This window comes from Sander vitreus, chromosome 5 (genome assembly GCF_031162955.1).
Source record: "Sander vitreus isolate 19-12246 chromosome 5, sanVit1, whole genome shotgun sequence".
Lineage (NCBI taxonomy): Eukaryota > Metazoa > Chordata > Actinopteri > Perciformes > Percidae > Sander > Sander vitreus.
Window position 1 is genome coordinate 1,612,104 of NC_135859.1, and position 22,074 is coordinate 1,634,177.

At 38.8% G+C, this 22,074-nt stretch overlaps 1 protein-coding gene across 1 annotated transcript in view; it reads left to right on the forward strand.

The window, feature by feature from the left end:
- The window catches only part of LOC144517825 (endophilin-B2-like), a 38,419-nt gene extending 17,098 nt beyond the window's left edge, over window positions 1-21,321 (forward strand). Inside the window, exons 4-11 of the mRNA XM_078250000.1 lie at window positions 1,629-1,762; window positions 5,513-5,605; window positions 7,234-7,296; window positions 11,251-11,274; window positions 12,233-12,322; window positions 14,096-14,196; window positions 18,125-18,326; window positions 19,395-21,321. Coding sequence (XP_078106126.1) covers window positions 1,629-1,762; window positions 5,513-5,605; window positions 7,234-7,296; window positions 11,251-11,274; window positions 12,233-12,322; window positions 14,096-14,196; window positions 18,125-18,326; window positions 19,395-19,502 — 815 coding nt within the window. The 3' untranslated portion in view covers window positions 19,503-21,321. The remainder of the gene's footprint in view (window positions 1-1,628; window positions 1,763-5,512; window positions 5,606-7,233; window positions 7,297-11,250; window positions 11,275-12,232; window positions 12,323-14,095; window positions 14,197-18,124; window positions 18,327-19,394) is intronic.
- The last annotated feature ends 753 nt before the right edge of the window (window positions 21,322-22,074 follow it).

The window sequence follows — 22,074 nt, forward strand, 5'->3', positions numbered from 1 at the left end:
AACGGCATAGATTTTACGCAGAAGTATAAATCAAGCTTAACTCAGCTGCAGCCCTTTTATTTTTCATGCAGTGTGGATTGCAAAGAGCCACTGGAGCATGGTTCCTGTCTTTTCCCCTAAACACTTTTTGAATCTGTATTTACTGTAACTGACTGATGACCATGTTTCATCTTGTTTTTGTCCAAGTTTGTAAAAACAAAGGTATGACTGAAAAGAAGGAGATAGCAGTAAACCATAAAAGGAGACTTGACTCAAACATTACATCGTACTGTTTTTAAGAAACAAATGCATGGCTGTTAAAATCGGTCTAAAACAGGAAAACTAGGCTTTCTTCAGCCAAGTGAAGGTGGTTATATATTATGACATAAGCAAAACTGTTTTCTTTGTTCTGGTGTTTCTGGTTCTTCCATCTTGAAAAAACAAACAAAGCTCAAGTGTTGTCAATGCAGGCGGGCAGCAGAGTGAAAGGCAGAACGGGAGCACACGCGCTCTTCTTATAAGACAGTTTGGTCGCTTGATTCGCTCAATGATGAGTCAGCTTCATGAAACCTGGCCATCTACCGCTCTGGCAGTGATGATGTGGGTTTGGAATGATTCGTAACATTTTTAAAATTGTAACTGTTGGGATTTTAACCCCGTGAATGCTTGATAATGTGTATTAGCTGCTCCAGGGCTCCCATCAGAGAGCACGAGTCAACAGGTGGAGTTCAACTTTTTACTTGGTAGTAAGATGGTGCGTTACAGGCAGTCACAAGCTGTACATTGCTGGATATATGAAGAAAGCTTCTGAAATAAACCCCAAAAAAGGTACATTAATGTCACAGCCGTTATAACTACTATTATCTGATATAACAGTGGATTATTAATCACTTATTAACAAATACTGAAATAAAATGTACAATTATCACACTGTGCAAGTAAAATGAACATCCTCTCCAGCACAGTAACGATTAAATCCCCAAAAACGTATCACACACTAGCTAGTAACGTGTGATGTACAGTGGAAAGTTAGCAAGCTAGCAAAATACAGATAATAGCAGCTTCACATCACAGGGTAAAACGGTTAACATTCAGTACTCATTGCAGACTGAAACAACTCAGGAATAGCTTAATCTGCTGCAACAATAGCTAAATAGAGTACAAACTTCCATCGTCTCTGACTTCTGAACAGGCGACCGCTGTAATGAAAAGAAGCACAAGTTGATCTCGGGGATTTCTTACATAACTAACGTAGCCGTAACTACACACACTGTAACCTACACAGTCTCCGTAGCGTGAGGAATTCGCAACAGTAACGAGTAACGATGCAGCACATAAAAAAATGTATCGGAGTGAAAGTATTAAACTCATCGAAAATATGTACTCAAGTAAAAGTGGAAGTAGGAGGAAAAAAATAATACTCCAGTAGAGTACAGATACAGCCTTTTAGTACTTAAGTACAGTAGTGAAGTAGTTCTACTTCGTTACTATACATCTCTGCTCTAGTGTAGAGTATACTCTAGTGTAGTTGCGTACACTAGAGTATCTACAACTATACTGTACTTGCGGAAGATGTTTTAAGGCCTAGGAAGAGAGTAGAATTTGAAATAAAGAGTTGGTTGTGAATTGATCTCATCTGTTTCTTGCAGGGAGTACCTTGATGGAGGTTGGGGATTGTGAGAGAAGATTAGGAGCAGCAGAGCGGGAGTTCTTCCAGACGTCAGCCATCAGCTTTCTTACCCCCCTCAGGAACTTTCTAGAAGGAGACTGGAGGACCATTTCAGTGAGTCTGAAACCCTACATCCGCTCTACTATTGATAGACATTTCAACATTGACACTATAGTCAATGTTGAAATGTTTAAGGGGAAAGATTGTTGCATTCTGCATTCTCCCCCTGACTCATGTATTCTGGCTAATGTTGAAGTCATGTATTAATGTATTTTGTACAAAGTTGAAGCATGCTGACTGTCCTGCAGACAGATCTGTGGAAGCAGTCTCTTAGTCAAGTCAGTTTTGTAATCAAAACTGATCATAGATTGGCCAAGGCATATATGAAAATGGCATGGGATACTCTTTTAATTGACTTTTAAGAAGGGAATAAACAAAAACCACATAAACAAAATGAACTCCTTATGAACATACAGACCTTTCCAGCATCTACATGCGTTTACATGCACAGCTGTAACCGGGGTGTGGTCTTACCCCCGTTAAGTAGTCCATATAGACGACGTTTCACTTCCCTCATTTCGGCCGGATGTCCCGTTACCTTCCTCTGTCTCTGTGTTGCCGTTCTAACCTCTGGTGGATTTGTGAGGACTATGGTTAACTGGTCCTCAGATCTCTGCAGGGTAAATCCAGACAGCTAGCTAGACTATCTGTCCAATCTGAGTTTTCTGTTGCACGACTAAAACTACTTTTGAACGTACACATGTTCCACCAAAACAAGTTCCTTCCTGAGACTATTTTGCAGAGGCACCATCATTGTGTCCGGCGCTTAGCACCTCCCAAGACGATTGTGATTGGTTTAAAGAAATGTCAATAAATCAGAGCACGACTTTTTCTCCTATCCAGGAATGCTGTGTGGACTAGCCAGACCCTCCTCCACAGTGCTGTGGAGGAAGGTCTGGCAATGGGAGACTACCAGTTAAGTGAATAGATGGGTTATGCCAGTTCTCCCTGTGCACCTGAGAGGGGAAGAATGACGGAAGTAACTCTACCTCCAGTACACTAGGGAGAGCTCTTCCCTAAACATAACCTACAATACGCTTAAATACTAAATTGCACAGTTTACACAAGGTAAAACCTTCAATTATCAGAAGTCAAGCCTTTAAAATGTGAACTTAGCCACCAGAGGTCAGCATGGTTGCTTTATTCTTGTATGACAGTGACACTGTGTTCTACACGTCTTTAGAAGCCTATGGCCGTGTTGGTCCACGTGCCTGTTATAGCCTGCCTTAAAGGTGCTCTAAGCAATGTCGCACGTTTTTTAGGCTACAAGAGTTTTTTGTCACATACAGCAAACATCGCCTCACTATCCGCTAGCTGCCTGTCCCCTGAACACACTGTAAAAAAACGCAGCCTCTGTAGACAGCCCAGGCTCTACAAATGGCAACAAAAACAAACTGCACCACCAGAAAAAACCAACAAGAAGGATTTGGGGTTGGGGGGTTAGTGCGCTGAAGGGAGGGGGAGGGGACAGGATGAGGAGGAGGGAGGGGCAAGCTAGCCTCCGTTTTGTTTGACAATACTTCGAACGTCAACAAGAAGTGACGTCACCCAACATCGCTTATAGCGTCGCTATCGCTTTAATTGTGCAATGCGAAGCCGTGAATTGCGTGGTTGTGGTTGCTCCCAGCCAGTTGTTTACTGTAACAAAGTACTGTATATTTACTGTACTGTATTTACTGTACTTAAGTACCGTATTGGTCCAAATATAAGATGGGTTTTCTTTCCTGGAAATACGTCTGAAAAAGTGAGGTTGTCTTATGTTTGGAGTCTAGACTTTTTTATGTTTATACACCCACAACAACAGATGTCGCCAACAACACAAAACGAGTAAAACGCGTGTTGCCCTCCAAACTGAAGCGAGTCACCGTCCCTCACAGCTAGCTAGTGCCTGGCCTGAAACATGGAGAGACACAGCAATCATCTCATACAGTCTCAGCTGGACTCAAGCCAGCTGATGGTCGCGCTGCGACTCAGCTGTTCAAGTCACAGAGGCTGGTTTTAGAACGTAAGGGACGTCCCCTGTTCCAACAGCCAACAGAGAAGTCAGCTTGCAAAGTCAGCTATAAACTATATAATAATAATAATAACTTTATTCAGCCATCAGCTTTCTTACCCCCCTCAGGAACTTTCTAGAAGGAGACTGGAGGACCATTTCAGTGAGTCTGAAACCCTACATCCGCTCTACTATTGATAGACATTTCAACATTGACACTCTAGTCAATGTTGAAATGTTTAAGGGGAAAGATTGTTGCATTCTGCATTCTCCCCCTGACTCATGTATTCTGGCTAATGTTGAAGTCATGTATTAATGTATTTTGTACAAAGTTGAAGCATGCTGACCACATACCACAAATGGAAGGTCCATAGTACATTAAATATGACAATATTTACAAACACATAGCAATAAATATACAGTACAATTCATATAAATTAATAAAAAGTCAACAACCTTCACCTGTAATATAGAAACAGGAGCGCCAATGTCTCCACAGTCTAGATTCATACCTGACAGAGCTAAAATCAATGTGGGCTAAAGCTTGTATAATTCTGTTTTCTGAGACAGACATTCTACACATGTATCGATAAATAAGGTTTCTTATTAAGGCAGAACAGGTAGGCACACCAATACTAACAAACATTTGACTAGCACTACACCTTCTTGGTTGTTTTAGAAGCAGTCTCATGCCATCATGATACGCTACATTCAGTATCTGCATGTTCTTTTTTTCTGTATGACCGCCAAAAGGGGGCAGTGTTATAGTGGTGTACAGAATGCTTTGATTAAAGCTACCTTAGCATTAGCAGAACCTAATGCTATGCATGCCAAATTTACGTCGTGCAAGCACATTAGCCTGTTGATGCCCTTATCTGATAAATCATTAACAATATGATGGCCAATATTTAATCTCATCACACTCTGGCAGTACCAGATAAAAAGAAATCAGGAAATACTAATTGCCTGTCTTCTTTACTTCTAACAATCATAATATTGCTCTTATTTGCATTATATTTGATATCGAAATCCACACCGTACTGCGAACAAACCTTCAAAGGTTGTTGTAACCCAGCACTATATGGGCAAATGATTACCAAATCATCTGCATAAATAAGGTGAATAATGAGAGTATAGCCTATCATACATCCTGTATTGCATTTATTTTATTGTTGTGACAAATCATCCATATACACATTAAAATCCATATACACATATAGAAATGAAATTATCCATAATCTATTTTATTTTAATGTTACAAAGGTTGAAATGGCAGAGTTTTAGACGGAGCCTCAACGAGCTCCCGGAAGCACTGTAACGTCGTCTTATAATCGGGGCCATCTTATATTCGGACCAATAAGTTATAAATGTTTGAGGTACTTTACTTGAGTCTTTTCTTTTCATGCCACTTTCTACTTCTACTCTGCTACATTTCAGAGAGAAATATTGTACTTTTTACTCCACAACATTCATCTGTTCCAGCTTTAGTTACTAGTTACTTTACACATTAAGATTCCTGCACAAAAAACACATGTAGTTTATAAATCTGATGTTTTGATTCTAAAGTAAACTAGCCAACAATATAACGGCTACAAGTCCAGCTGAGATGATCAGACCATTAAACACACAACTGGTTGGTCCTTTACTCTTTCTACAATCTTTTAATACTTTAACTACATTTTCCTGATGATACTTACAGACTTTTACTGAAGTAACATTTTCAATGCAGGACTTTTACTTCTAACAGAGTATTTTGACAGTGTGGGATTAGTACTTTCAGCTGCTCGCTGATTTTGTCGTGTTTACTTCAGAAAGAACGCCGTCTTCTGGAGAATCTTCGCCTGGACCTGGATGCGTGTAAAACACGTGTGAAGAAGGCTAAGGTGGCTGAGGCTAAGGCTGCGGTGAGTCTTTTTTGAGCCTCCCAATCCACAGCACCATTCCCCAACCCACAATGTAATAACAAAAGTTGCAGGTTTTGGCATTAACCATAACTAACTGTCTGTGTATTCATAACCCTTGCAGTGCGATGGTGAAGTGAGTATTAAATATATTTTTAAGACTTTCAGTATGATGCACAGGACGGGTTGTTTTTCCTGTCTAACTTGCTTTGATTCATTTTGTGCTATTCTGTTAATAAGATAAGAAACTATTAATCCTTGATAAAGATTTAAAAAAGCAAAGCAATGGACTGAAAAAACAAGACAAAAAATTGTTAAAAAAAATAACGACATCTGGTGCACAAAACCTTCTGAAAGCCACATGGCGCAGAAGAAAGGCCCACACAAAACCAATGCAGAGCAAAGAGTTAAAGCAATACACCTTGACTCTTCTCAGTTTAAGTTACCTTAACATTTGAGTTCTTATTGGCAGAAAAAATTATGCAAGATAAGAAAATGCTCTGGAATCACGGGTTCCCTTCCTCTACTATTGGCACCATTGGTAATGACGGGCCTTAGGGGACAGACACACGACAATGGAGATTCATTCTCATGTTTTGGTCTGAACATAAGACAAATACACAAATTGTTTTAATCACAGGATTATGTGAAAAAATTATTGGACATCTAACAGTACTCCATTCATTAGGGGTTTACTCTAAGAACCAGCAGCCTGTTGCACCAGGTTATCCTTTCTAATGTGGCACAAAAAGTCTGTGCAAAATTGTTGTGTGTCTAAAATAGAAGGTCCTTATGTAATTCATAGTAATTTCTCCATTTCACTATGTTCTAGGAATGTTTGTGCCTACAAAACCCTCTCTGCTTCTCTTGAAGTTTGCTTTTTAACTGTTGAACAGAATAAAAAAGTCTGACTTTAATCAGAACTTTTGTTCTTTAATATGATGATAAGAAAGTCACACATTTTGTTGGCTGACAGTGTCAGACTTTTGCAACCGGTATGCATGTTAGCATGTGCATGATGATTAACTGCTGACTAGCCTTAAAGCTTGTAAAATCCTAGTGGATTAGTCAGGTCACTAGTTTCAGTAGTGCTGGAGAGGATGTTTGTGTTGCATCACCTCTATGCACCTTTGTTTAGACACGCCTAATCTAAAAGTGTGCTGGCAGGCAGTAACTGCAAACCTATCCCATCTTTTCAATTGGCTTGGATAATTCTGGGCACATAACTACCCTTTTAAATTAAGAATGAATTGGAAAGCTTGTATTTAACAATTTTAAATTAAAGAGACAAAGAAAAGATAAACTTAAGGTCATGTTTTTAATACTTTGTATTCTGTCTGTAAGCCTCTTTATTAGAGGTGGCCACATGACTGAAGACATTAATATCATATTGATGTATTACCTACTGTATTACTATACTGATACTAATGCAGAGATTGACCATTTCACAGTAATCAGTACTGTGGTGTAGCTTTAAAGTGAAACTCATCCAGATCATGGTTTAATTTCTGCTGTGCTTTCTGATTTTTGTCTGCATTTCTGGCATTTCTAGTGTGTGCTGAAGTATGGTTGCCATGTTTATACTGAGTACACCGTAACATAAATTCTAAATAACCTCACTGTTTCTGTAGATGGCTCCAGATTTTCAGGAGACCAGACCCCGCAACTATGTGCTTTCTGCCAGTGCCTCTGCGGTAAGGAGAAAATTATGCCTCACTAAACAAAACTGGACATGTATAATCATCCCTTAAAAATAATGATCAGTCAGACACAGTGCTTTTAAACTTAAACGGGCTGTACTTGAAATACTGGGGGGGGGGTGGTGTCACTAAACTGGATGAATAGCTTAAATCACTAAGAAGAAGTGAGAACAGTTGAAAAAGTGGAAATCGGTTTAATAAGTATGAATTTCATTAAAAAGTTAAAAGCGTATGCTAAACTGAACTGTTGAATAATGACAAAAGATGTAGAACATTGTGAGGTCTGAGTATATTTTCTAACTGATAATGACTTACAAATGCAGAAATATGAAACAAATTGTATGAAAAATCTTAAAGCTCAAATGCATTGCACTGCACTGCTGAAACGTCTGAAAAATTGTCAGAGTTGGAAGTGAAACTGCATTACCTAAATAAGTGAAGAGCTAAAATACATAGAAAAGCTGGAAGCTGAACTGTAATACTGTCAAAGATGAAAGTTGAAATGAATTGCCTGAAAAGGCTGAAATAAGAAATACTTTGTATTATTATCAGACATATACAGTGCATAGAACGAAAAAGCATCAATCTAGCTGAGATGAGATGTGAAATATATTGCGTGAAAAGAAGGGGGCTGAACAAGAGGAAGGAGAGAAGAGAAAAGAGAGGAGAGAAGGACAGAAGAGAAGGAGAGAAGATGACAAATGCTGTGAGAAACAGATGAAAATGCAGAAATCTGTAGTATTCAAGTTGACTGTCTGTGAAAGTGTTGTCAAGGATACTAATGACCAGTGACCAGTGTTTGTAAACACCCTTTGATTTCTGTGACGAGATCTCTTTGATGTGTAATCAGTTAACGCCCAGAGCACCTGCTGTTAATATGTCACCTGTGGCACGCTCAAATAAAGTAACGACTGCAGTAACGATAAGGGGTATCAGTCAAATGACGTCATCCTGAGCACCGGAAGGCCTTTGCGAACGTATTGGTATAAAATGTATGTGGATAAACTTAAAATTGTGGGCATATCAGTGATTTTTGAAAAAGTGGTTCGCTCTTCATTTTGCTTGGAAATGTGGAGGATGTTTAACAGGGCAGCGAATGGAGGAAGATGTGGAACTCTTGTCATTTGGAAGGTCACCGAGCCAAAACTATAAGTCTATTAAATATATATAAATAATATCTAAATATAAGTATATTGCATAACTGAGTATACAAAAATACCTACATGTTGATGTATAAATTGTGCATGACAATTAAATATTGTGGGTGTGAGAGCAATGTATAGAGAAGGGACAAGATATCAAAACATTGAGCACACCCTGAATATTTCGTGAATGGTTTAAAGTTTGAATCACGTCTGTAGGTGAAAGAAAGACGGTTTTTATAGCTGAAAGTATGCAGAAGTTAGAGAGGACCGAAAAACGTACGGAAGACGGAATAATAAAAAAAGAACAGGATAACAATAGTTGGAATGCTGCTGAATCAGCATTCCCACTAAATATTTAACAATATTTGTTAAAAGCAAAATATGTCGCCACCATTCTGAATGAAGTATTGCGGTGCTGCAGAGACGTACCGGTCTTCAAATCCTATCCTACAGCCCTAAAGAAAAAAAATCAGCCGGCTCGACCGCAACCAAGAAAATGATAGCTCAACACTGGCAACCGGAGTCAAATTCCTTGTTTGTCCAAGCAAATCTGGCCAATAAAGCTGATTCTGATTCTGAGCAGCACAAATACCAGACCTAATGACCTCAGCGCCACAGGAAGTGGAGGAGAGTGACTAGGCAAGGTGTGATTTTCAAGGTTTTGTTTTGGGAGAGGGTTTTTGTTCTTGTTCAATTTGTGTTTCTGTTCTGTATGTTAAAATAAAAGAAAAAAAACAATCCTATCCTACAGACTAAAGAAAACAATCTTTGTTTGTTGCAGATCCTCTCAAAAATTACACTATAATCATTTCATTTCTTTTTTTCAAAAGAAGAAGAAATGAGAATAATGATGCAAAAAGTATCATATCCCTCCAATATCATGAACCATATCCGTCAAAATAATCACAATTAGATATTTTCCTCAAGTGGTGCAGCCCTAGATGTTTGGTCTCCAAAATGTCAGAAGATGACGTCCTCAAATATCTCGTTTTGTCCAGAACTCAAAGATATTCCGTTTACTGTCACAGAGGAGAGAAGAAACTAGAACATGTTCACATTTAACAAGCTGGAGCCAGAGAATTTTTGTTTGATTCAAACCAATTAATCGATCATCAAATTAGTTGCCGATTAATTTAATAATTGACAATGAATCGTGTAATCTTTGGAGCTATAGTGTACTGCTATATTAATGTTCTGATTGTCAAGTACAGAACTTGGAAGTTTCTAAACTGAGGTCATTGGCTATGGAAGGGCCGTTGTTATGGATCTTTATTATGGTTCTTAATTCACTTTTTTCAGGTACATGTACTGTGTCATGCCAGTCAGGTATTGTAAGTAGCTTTGAATCTCTAATTTATTAATGTTAGTGGTCAGGAGGTGTTTCCATCTGGGAAGAATGGTTGCGTTCCTGCCCTCTGTGTCATGTCTGATATTATGTAATAATGATACATCTTGGCGTTCCATTGGATCATTGAACAGCCCAGAAGGATGTTGTTCATTAACTCGTCTTAATCTCTGTACTTTTTATTGTTTTAAGGCTTAAGCACATCTTGCATCTCCTAAAGCTAGAAAATCCAACTCTTTGTGTTGCTGCCTTTGGTTGTAATTTAAGTTTTTCAGCAGATTGATTGATCACATTTTTTGTTAAGCATTCATTTTTGTGTGCACAGCAAAGTACTTGGCATAACGTTGTCAGTGTTTTCCCTGGCTTTGAGGGAACTTAGGTGTGCGTATTTGGCGAGGGGTTTAGGCCTCCTCCTTCAAGAATGGGACGTTTTTTAATTAAAAAAAAATGTCCCTGTATCTTTTTTGTCAATTTTTGTGTCTGTGTGTAGTCGTGTTGTCTCTCTTTTTGTCATTTTTGTTTTCTTTGGGGTCGTTTGGCATCTCTTTCACATCATTTTGGACCGTAATTATCATATCTGTGTCTAAGACATTGGAAAAGCTAGAGCAGATAATAAATAAATAAATAAATAACACTAAAGAAGCTTGAAGACAAAACTTGCTAAAAAAAAGTCAAACTACAATCATTAGATCTGAGAAAAGTCTTAGTTGCATTCATTCGGCTTAAATGCTGCCCAAAACATCTCGGGTGCGTCACATGAACCTGATATTGGGGGGAAAACCCTGGTTGTATTTATTACTGGAAAATTACACATTAGAAGAACTTGGACCAGCCTGAGAAGCAGTAATTGTTGAATGTTTCAAGTCTGTTCCAGCTCTGACCTGGAGATCAGCCAAAACAAATAGTGCCTTAACAGAGCTAAAACAGACAAGAATTCGAACATTACAAAAGATTCACATATGAAATTGCATTGTATTGAAACAAAAAGCAGGACATTTGCCATAATTGAGACGACATTTAGGTGTCAAGGGAGTTGGTTTCGGATTAATGAATGAATAGGCTGTGAATGTGTTTATGTGCTTCCTCTGCCAACTGTAGTCAGTTTATAGTCATAGCAACAACAACAAAAAAATACACACCATACTCTTCATAGGAACTTCTCAGACTACTCCAGTTTACCTCTCTGCTGTTCTGTATGCTCAGCATTTTTCACACAAAATGATTAATTGTCATCATCGTTTTTTACACTACTATTGGCTGACCAAAATACATTCTATTCGGCAAATTTTTCATGACTACCACTGCTGAAATTATGTCTTCCAGGGGTTAAGCAGTAGGTTTTATCATTTAGTAATAAGTCACTTGTTGTACATTACGTTAGTCAAAGGTCTTTTGAAATATTCTTGTTATAACTCATATTTCCCTCTTCTTCTTTTGTTGTGTGCTCTGGCCTCTCAGCTCTGGAGTGAGGAAGTGGAAAAAGTAAGTACGTCAATGTTGTGGTTGTAAACTTTGTCCCACTGCCTGGTCTCCGGGTTTATGCCCTTAGTGTTTTCTTCAAATGAACTAGGTCTTACCATCTGTTGTCTAATAGTAGAAGTGCTTATACCTGTTTTAATTGGCCACACTAATAGGCAATTCCAGACTAGTGCTGGGTACCGAATTCAACACTTTTTAGGCAGCGATGGCCACTTAAAGTATTAAGTATTGAATAATGCCTCGTCATTCAATACCCAATTTCAATACTTAAGGAGTAAATTTCATCAGCGTCAGTGAATCAGCATGCAGCATGCTTCTACCAAGATCTAATAGTGTCTGTGATTGGCTGTCTAACGTTACACGTCACAGAGACACACAGGAAAAACTCTACGTTACGCAGAGACGGGGCTCATGTAGTAGGAGCTGGAAAATAAATAGTAAGATTTGTGCCATAAAGTGTAATGTTGTAATTTATTTTGTTATAATGGTTTAATAAAAATTTTATTGAATAAAAGTATCGTTTAGGAACTGGTATCGAAGTCACGGTATTAGTATCGGTACAGGTATCAAAAAGTTTTGAATGATACCCAGCATTTTCCAGACACAATGAATTTGAATTGGGGATTGATTACACACACTAATTGCTAAGGGGGTTTCAGGAAGTGTTAGACAATCTGACCACCTCTTTGTTTGAAGCATATGAGGCCTTGATTCCCACCCTGTGGATCCAACTCCTAACCTATCAGCTTTTACTCTTACCCCTCTACTGCACGTAGAACAGTACAACAACATTTGAGATTTCCTGATTTATACAGTTAAATCACCCGGCCTATCAGATTATTATTTTTATTATTAGATTGGCAGCTTATAATTATCAGATTCAAGCGTGGACTTTTGATGTGGCGAGTATCCTGAGGGATGTTAAGAAAATATGTCTCTAATACTCGTCCTATTGTTTCAGGCTGAACACGAGCTCCGAGTGGCCCAAACAGAGTTTGACCGCCAAGCAGAGGTTACACGGCTGCTTTTGGAGGGCATCAGTAGTACACATGTACGTCAGACACACACACACGCACACACACACACACACACACACACACACACACACACACACACGCACACACATTTTAGCTTGCATTTTTGGTGGCTGTGTTTTTATTTAATCTTTTCTTTTTGTAACCTGTGGGTCATTAAAAAATCACGCCCTTCAAAGTACTGAAGTTGTATTCAACATTTTGCAGTCAAGTCACTATTTCACTCATATTTTTATTTTCAACTTTTCAATTCAAATCTACATATAATGTAAATTGCACTTAAATAATTATTTTATTAAAAATGATACTGCAGTTGTTTTCTTAAGATTGCTGTTCGACTAAAACCTTTCAGATCGGTTAAGTTTCCTAAGTTAGAAAACAAAATCAAAAACACTAATTCAGCAGACACAGCCCAAGTGATGTCAACTAAACTACCATAATACTGATAAATCAGTCATTTCACATAACATAATATAACAATGCATACATGTATTTATCATTATAACAGAGGATAAATGCAAAATATTGAACATGTGAAAAAACTACAAAAGTCCCTTTATGGACTGCCAGAATCAAATGAAATGATAATGAGGAGTAAACAATAAATAAATAAAAACTTTCCTTGACTGGGTTCCAGGTGCATAGCATTGGCGACAGCGACACAGGATATTAAACCTGTTTCTTTGAACCTGTAATAGTTTGTCGTCTGTCACTAACAGACATGTTCGCAAACTCTCACTAGAAGCACTGAAATTGATTTAAAAAAAAAAAAAAACCTAAAAAGGGTCAGAAATCGCCACTGCTGGCCAGGATTACTTCAAGTGCCAGCTCCTTATATTGTTAAACGCCACTCTTAATGTCCTTGCAGAATCCCGTTGTAAGGAGGATCTATAAGTGTGTGATTTTATTTCATGAATAAATTATTTGAAGAGAGAAAGCCAAATTGGTAAGTAAGTTAAAGTAACCGTGAATGATGTCTGCCTGTCTGGTATCATGGACAAAGTGCTGATAGTCTTGCATTATGTATTTAAAAGCAGGGTTTCCCTCAGTGTATTGCAAGCCTGGTGGCCCACCTGGCCTAAGTTGCCCCCCACCAGGCCTTAGCGATTGGTGGGGGATTACAGTGGGGCAGGTCGGTTGAAATCTTAGACGTAGTCGTATTGTAGGGCTCTATGGAGTCTGTCTTATAGCTTTTTAATCCATTATTTGGTATCTTAGAAACTATGTGGCTCTACATTAATGCTGCCATCAGTGTGGGACTGGCCCCAGACGGGCCCTTGTTGAAAAAAGACACTTGCCACCGGGCTGAACAACTTTTCTGGGGGAAACCCTGGAGAGAGATAACTTCAAAACCTCAAAACGGATCAGATATGACATGAATATCACTTGTCAGCCTTGCTGTATAATCAGCTGTTCCCGCGAACCGCAAAGGTTTAGCCCACATTTTCTAACCCTATCGCCAGAATAATGCGTTGAAGATTCTTTTTATGGAGTGGAGAATTGCTAAACAATCTCTCTGATTGACGAACGTAATATAACGTTTGTTGTGCTTTTTTTTGGCCAGAGCGCTCTGAAATGAATCAGTTGACCTACCCAACAATATATATTAATGCATCAGTAATAATAATCCAATGAAATGATAAAGTGTACAGTATACAACACCTTTTACTTTTGGAATATTTTTCACTTTGTGGTATTTCTACTTTTGCTAAAGTAAAGGGTCTGAGTACTTCTTCATGGAGTTTGAATCTGTGTTTCTTTAAGAGGGACTATTTTGTTGTTTTCTGCAGGTGAACCACTTGCGCTGCCTGCATGAGTTTGTGGAGGCCCAAGCAGCTTACTATAAGCAATGTCATTTCCACATGCAAGAACTCCAGAAAGAGCTGGCCAGGTGAGACAGGAGATAACATGGGTGGATGGTGTGATTGCACTGGCCTTTACAGGGGTAGCCATCTATCTTCATACAGTCTTCATATTTATATAGCACCTTTTAAAAACCGAGTTTAGAAAGTGCTTTGACAGACAAAGCAAGACAAAAGCAGGATATCCAGAGGTCAATAAAACAACTAAAGCTAAACACTGGGGCCAAAAAAAATAGTGTTGCAACCCTAACGATCAAGGAGTCACCATTGTTGTAGAAAATATAAAGAAGGATGGGAAGCGCTGGTTACAAGAAGTTCAGTAAATGTATTAACACAAGTGCAACGCCGCTCCATGGCAACTGAGGTCAGAGACCAAACAAAGGGTGGGCATCCCCGGTGCAGGCAGAGGCCGATCTAAAAGGAAACAAGACAATCCTGTTAGAAGTTGACAAAAAGAAAACCAGGACTGGATTACAAACTAAAGACCAAGCAAAAGATAATCCCTCTCCTTTTTCCAAAAAAAAGGAGTAAATAACCTACCAAAACCCACTTAGCACACCAAGGCTATGGGAAAAACAAGTGGCCGTGGCAGGGTTTCCTCCCTCCTTTATCCAGGGAACTGGGCCAACACAGGTGTACCCAGTCCGCAATTAACAGCCAACCTGGAAAAGAGAGACAGACAGACAGACACACACACACACACACACACACACACATCTACGTAACAATAGTAAGACAAAATCTGGGTAAATAAAGGGCGAAGACAAAAGACACAAAACATAGTAGTGAGAAGACAAAATAAAAAAACAGAAACAAGACATGGCCAAAAATATAAGCATATGAATATAAGCAATAACATGAATACAAAATGAAGAGCAATACAAGATAAAAAGAGACAACATCAAATGAAAGCACGTCTATTAAATGGGTTCTAAGAAGTGATTTGAAATCGTTCACTGATTCTGCAAGCCTTATCACCTCAGGCAGGTCATTCCTTAAACCCTAAACATGTATAGATTACCCAGGGATTGATTCGCCGTTAAAAATGTGATGAATCAAGAATATATAAACCAACAAGTAGAGCTGGGCGATATGGAGGAAATCAAATATCACAATATTTTGACCAAATACATTGATATCGATATTGTAGGGTTGACTGTTGGTGCTTTCACAAAATATTTATTTTGATAAATTATCACCAATAATGTGGATACAACGATTAAGTGGGTAAAGGCAAAAAATAGAACAGCTAGTAAGTCTAAGTTCATCACTTTACTGTAATGCAGCCTTTAAAACCAGGAAAACACTTGTGTCATATCACGATATTAGGATATCCAAAATTGAAGACTATATTTAGCCTCATATATCGATGTCGATTGTAATATCCATATATTGCCCAGCCCTGCCAACAATGCACAAAGTTGGTGCATTCCTGGGACACATGGTTGCAGCAGTGCAGTTATCTTCAGTCAGGATGTCCACGTTGGGATAACTGAGCAATGTGTGCTGTGAACAAACTGTAAACAACCCAAATCCGAGCCGTGATGCAGGACAGGCACAGCTCAAGTGCTTTTCTAGTGGACTGAAATGGAACAGGAAAAGGTGTTGTTTGAGTTCACCAAGACTGCACTGTGCATCTGTCGCCTGCAGCTCTTCATCCAACCAGCTCACTGTGGTGGCTGTGCTGCCTGCAACGTCCTATCTGGATAGCTGGATATCAGCAGTCGTAGGCTACAGCTCTTTTGTTGCTGCTAGAATAAGTAAAGTTTTACATGCACTACATGTTTAACCCCTCTAATGTTTGTCTAAAGTGGCACAGCATTATCACTGTACAATTTTATTATTTTTGTATATTACCTGAGCAGAGCAGGAGTAGCATTGAAATGACGGAAATATTTTATGTAATGTCATGATTCAGATCATTTATTATAGATTCATTTTTTATATGCCTGATTTACTTTTAATTATAATGAATATGCTTCATCAAGGAAAAAACATTTTGTAATGTATTTGCTTTTAATGATCATCAACATACAGTACCTAATGATCAGGGCCACATGGAATCAGCGACGCAGAATTTTATGCATAATTTAAAAAAATGTAAAAAAAAAAATATATATATATATATATCTGAATGTTAACACATCTCCACCCCAAGTAGAAAAACTGCTAAATTCTGCAGATTTCCCTTCTGGATAGCCATTGAAAACTACATTTTTTTTTTTAAATTGCAGATTCCGTTTGGGCCTGGGAATGATTGACTGAGGAAAGCAAATATATAAATACAACATATATATATATATATATATATATATATATATATATATATATATATATATATATATATATATATATATATATATAAAAAAATAACAACTTGGATTTGTCCTCAGCTCCAGTGTCCTATGAAAGCCTGTCTGGTTATTATTGTTATTCTAGGTTTTGTCAAATCATGACAAATCATTTTCATTGTCTCATGCCCTCAGTTGTGATCAGGACGTGTGAGTATGGCTCGTCTTCTTGTGTGCTGATGTGATTGCTCTTTGTGTGTGTGTGTGTGTGTGTGTGTGTGTGTGTCCCACACATTTGCTTGATTTCCAATGCTTCCCAAATCCTTATTAAAAAGAAAGTATTACTAAGTGCTGAACATTGGAAATCATTGCATTAGCTCATTTTCCCTCTTTAAGAATAGCGTGAGATTGAGGTTCTTGTTGGCTTTTCTATCTAAAGGGCTTTATTTTCATGGCGGCGAAACAACCACTGATGAATCACATTATACAATGTGATGCAACAATGTATAACATGAGACTTTGTGTATTTTTTTATTACTTATTTCCATCAGCATTTTACAAATTCTTACTACTAATACTAGTTCTGTGTGTTCACATCTGCCGCTCTGCACCATCCAGGCAACAATATGAGTTCCTGAAGAAGCGTCTTCCCATTTGTTGAGTTGTTGTTTTCATACTTAATGATGATTTGGCTCAGCTGTTTTCAAAACTATGAGACCAGTTATTAGGGCTGGGTATCGTTAACAAATATTCAATACCGGTAGTGATACCATTACTACTAGTTTTCAATACTCAATACTTTAGAGGCAATTCGGTCAGTGCCTAAAACTTATTGAATTTGGTACCCAGCCCTACCAGTGATGTGGTACTAATCACCACACCATCTGATCTACTGTATATTCCACCTCAAACAGCCCTGTGCGCTGCTTGAACCATGAACCAAAAAAGCAGGCTGGTTTGGAGATGCCCGCACAGACCGGTGAAGACCTACTACCACTTCCCGCGATTTAAATACGGCCCTAATTGTGTTAGCCTCTAGTTTTCTGGCCAGACTTGAAAGTTTATTGCGAATGCATTAGTGACAGGAATGGAACGTTTCTAAAGAGCTTTGTCTTTAGAACCAGTTTTGATAATACGTTACAAATCATGTTGTCAGTCTACAGTATTATATGTTCCAGCATAGATGTACTGCAAGTATAACTCACGATTAGGGTTGGGCATCGATTCTGACTCGTTGAGGGGTGGAGTTGAAACGGGTCACATGCTTATTTCACAGTTAAGAGGAACATTTTGTTTTGATTCAATGGTGATTTAACGTTTTATCATGCTTTTAAGCCACACTTTAGAGCGCTGGCTATGTGCTCCATGGCTGCAACACAACAAGTGCCTGGCCATTACAGAAACCAAAACTTGCGCATGTTAAATTTGGAATCACTGATCGGATTCGAAACCAAATTTTCCAAACGATTCCAATTTAAAAACGATTTCATTGGAATCGTAATTTTTGAAACCATTCCAATGGAATCAGTTTTCGATGCCTAATCCTACTCATGATATGCTTGGTTTCCAGTCATGTGCTGATCCCGTTTTTTTGCTATTTTATGTGTTATTTTTGTATGTTTGTATTTTCTATGTATGGTCTGATCATCTACCTGCTTTCCCTTAGGCTTCCCAATGCATTTGCGCTGAACTCCACTCACTCCATAGCTACTGCAGGCTCTGCATCAGAGGGTATCAGCAGCCCTGTGGAGACAGACACACTGAAGATTGAGGAAGTTCAGGCACCAGCGACAGGAACCCGCAAGGCCAAGGTCCTTTATGATTATGACGCTGCTGACTCCAGTGAGCTCTCCCTTTTAGCTGATGAGGTAAGGTTTCATCATCAACCTGCAGCTAGTGGCTAGCAATCTCTCCAGTTTTAACATCGGTCTCATGAATCGGCCACATGCTGATTCATGTAATGCGTCTGCCCTTTCCCTAAGGCTAATGTTTTATTTTCTAAGTATATACAGATGAAGGCATAGTCAAGTCTTAATTTGAGATGGCCCACCTCTCCTATATAACTTTGTTGTTTTTTTATATATATATATATGTATATATATATATATATATATATATATATTGTTGTGTGTTATATAACAGTGTCTCTGATAAACCAGGGACCCTATGAACACAACAACACATTTGCACATCCAACAATTCTTAAATGCTGACTTGAAAAGGGAAGATCCCTGCTCTTGCTCAGCATCACAATTAATTTCATTTTTTTTTTTTTTTTTTTAAATCATCAATATTATATCCTTAATAAATTGGGGTTTTTTTTAAGATTATTTTTTGGGCTTTTCTTCCTTTATTTTGATATGACAGCTAGGTGAGAGAAGGGGGGGGGGAAGACATGCAGGAAATCGTCACAGGTCGGATTTGAACCCTGGACCTCTGTGTCGAGGAATAAACCTCTCTATGTGCGCCTGCTCTACCCACTGAACCAACCCGGCCACATCATTAATACATTGTGATGAATGGGCGGCCTATAGCTCACATGGTAGAGCATGCACCCCATGTAGGCTCGGTCCTTGCCAGAGTCCCGAGTTCGAATCCGACCTGAGGCCCTTTGCTGCATGTCATCCCCCCTCTCTCTCCCCCGTTTCCTGTGTCTCTTCAGCTGTTCTAAATAAAGAAAAGACAAAAGAAAGAAAAATTGTGATGCCAAGCAAGAGTGTGGGATCTTCCTTTTTTTTTTTTTCAAGTCTGAAGAGTTATAACTTAAAACAGCCTCCCCTTTAGTCTTGTCTTTCCACCACCACATGCCACTTGATAACCCCGCCATGGAACTAAAGGCCACGGTCTTGTAATGTCAAATTGTTGTGGTTGTTTTTTCATCTTCTAAAGCATCTTTTACCCATTTAATTTTGGTGTTCTTGTACTCTGTGTTACAGCTCATTACAGTTTACACAGTGCCGGGAATGGACTCTGACTGGCTGATTGGAGAGAGAGGAAACCAGAAAGGAAAAGTGCCTGTCACATACCTGGAGCTTCTCAGCTAAAGAACACACATGCATTGACACCCACACACACACACACACACACACACACACACACACGCATGTGCATGTGTGAGTACTACTGAAGCCATGAGGATATTTCATTCACTTCATTAAATTTCACACTAACCTGTAACCTTCAATAGCACTCCTCCTCCACAGTAAGCATTAGCAAAGTTAAACACACACACACTCATTCGTGTGCCTCTCAGAACACACTGAAGTATAATCACATGACACTGACCGCAGTGATAATGGAGACATTGTTACAATGTGTGCAGGAAAAATCCCTGTGGGGAATAGTTAACATTCCTTTTAGGTATGTTTGGTGGATTATTATTATTATTATTATTATGATGATGATGATGTTTTCTTATTTATTACATATTTATTGTTGTACATCCCAATGGTTCAGGTAGACCTTTCTCACTGTCTTCAGATGGATTTCCATTGAAATAATGTTGCTTTGTTTAAAAAGAAAAGTGTCTTTATTGTCTCTTGAAGCTGTCCATGGAGTTTGTCTTCAGAAGGCAGCGGTACGGATGAAACAGCACACCACTTCTCAAGGGGTGATGACAATTCTTATCCTTCAATTACATCAGTTAAGTACAGTTTATCTCTGTATGACAGATACTCCTCATTGAAGAAGTGAAAACAGACAGGCAGACAGATCATCATGATCACATCTTGACAGATATGTCATTATGTTCTGTTGCTGTTGCATACTAAAAATAATGTACGACTGCTTCAAAGTTTTGCTGCAGGAATGTGTTCTGTTATTCCCCTTTCTTCCAAAACGACATGAATAGATTAGCATTTTCATGGATTTGTTTTTATTTTTTATCATTCTATTATCCTCAACTCTTTGGAAGCAGATTTGCCTTAACTGCTACATAAAAATAATGTAATTCCTGTTATTTAAAGTGACAATAACATTTTGTGGACAGTTGGATGGAACATTACTAGCAACAGTTTAGCTCTATTGAGTCATGTCATTCACTTGTTTTGATTAGACTTTTTACCAAATGGGCTTTTTTGTTTGCCTCTCACGCCTTTCCACGGCACTGAAGATGTCCCTTTTAAAGATATGAACACCTGTGCAGCAAATAAACATGAACACTTGCATCCTAACTGCCTTACGATGATGGGTAGGAACTGCTAAGGCCATCTGTTGCAAACCAGAGACTGTGCTCTTCACAATAAAATGTCCAGAGAGCTAACATACGGCATGCAAGACTGCAACTCCTTTTAATCATGTGTGGGTGTTTGTGTGATTTTGGTTTGCCCTTAAGTGTTTTTTTTTTTATTTGTTAATACGTGAAAGTGTCTTCAGTCTTAGTGCTGCGTGTACTACAGCTAAAAGCTTGTCCTGGTGTGTGTGTGTGTGTGTGTGTGTGTGTGTGTGTGTGAGAACTGGATTACCAAAATGTTTGCACAACAACTAATGTGCTCTCTCACATCCAGTGTGTGTGCATGACACGCTCTGCCTTTTTTATTTTGACCACCCAGTTTTTGTGAAATGAGCACAATGTTTGAAAATGCAAAAAATCTTTTTCTTACCCTAGAGGTGAGAATGGGGGCTCATAATTCTTGTTGGCAGACTAATGTAATCCATGGCATGTGTGTTGCTCTCTACTCTTGTGCTCATTTCACAAATTTGGGAAGAATTCTTTTCAAAAATGTTTTTTACTGATTCTGTTGTGAATCTGTTTACCTCATCTTTTATTATTATTATTATACATTTTGTCAAAATATGTATTGCCTGTTCCTTAACCATGCTGAATGAATGAAATGTATGGGATTTAATAAAAAGTAATAATTATTTGACTTTTTCACAGCTACTGTATATACTTGTCATTGGAAACCATATATAACTAGAATAGCATCCCTCAGTCACATATAAGAATCTCCCCCTCATGAATATGGAAGTGATTTGAGATTTTGGGTCAAATCTTCGCACAAAAACATCATAAATCGCAAAACTAAGACCAATATAACAAGGCCATCTTGCGATGGGATCACATCAGCCTGTCTATATCCACGGTGTTCCATTTCCGGGATTGCTCCAATGTTGCCAGAAATTCCGCCGCATGTCCCTAACCTTCCTCTTTCTTTGTGTTGGCGTTCTAACCTCTGGTGGATTTGTGAGGACTATGGTTAACTGCTCCTCAGATCTCTGCAGGGTAAATCCAGACAGCTAGCTAGACTATCTGTCCAATCTGAGTTTTCTGTTGCACGACTAAAACTACTTTTGAACGTACACGTTCCACCAAAACAAGGTCCTTCCTGAGACTATTTAGCAGAGGCACCACGGCTCCGTCCGGCGCTTAGCGCCACCCAAGACGATTGTGATTGGTTTAAAAAAATGCCAATAAACCAGAGCACGTTTTTCTCCCATCCAGGAATGCTGTGTGGACTAGCCAGACCCTCCTCCGCAGCGCTGTGGAAAAATGTCTGGTAATGTAAGACTATATCAGCCTCAACGCCAAATCTGCCCGGGGTGTAAAGTGGGGGGAAGGGAGATGGCCCCTTCCCTACTTCCTACCCCCATACCTCTGGTGCCCTTGCTCGGACC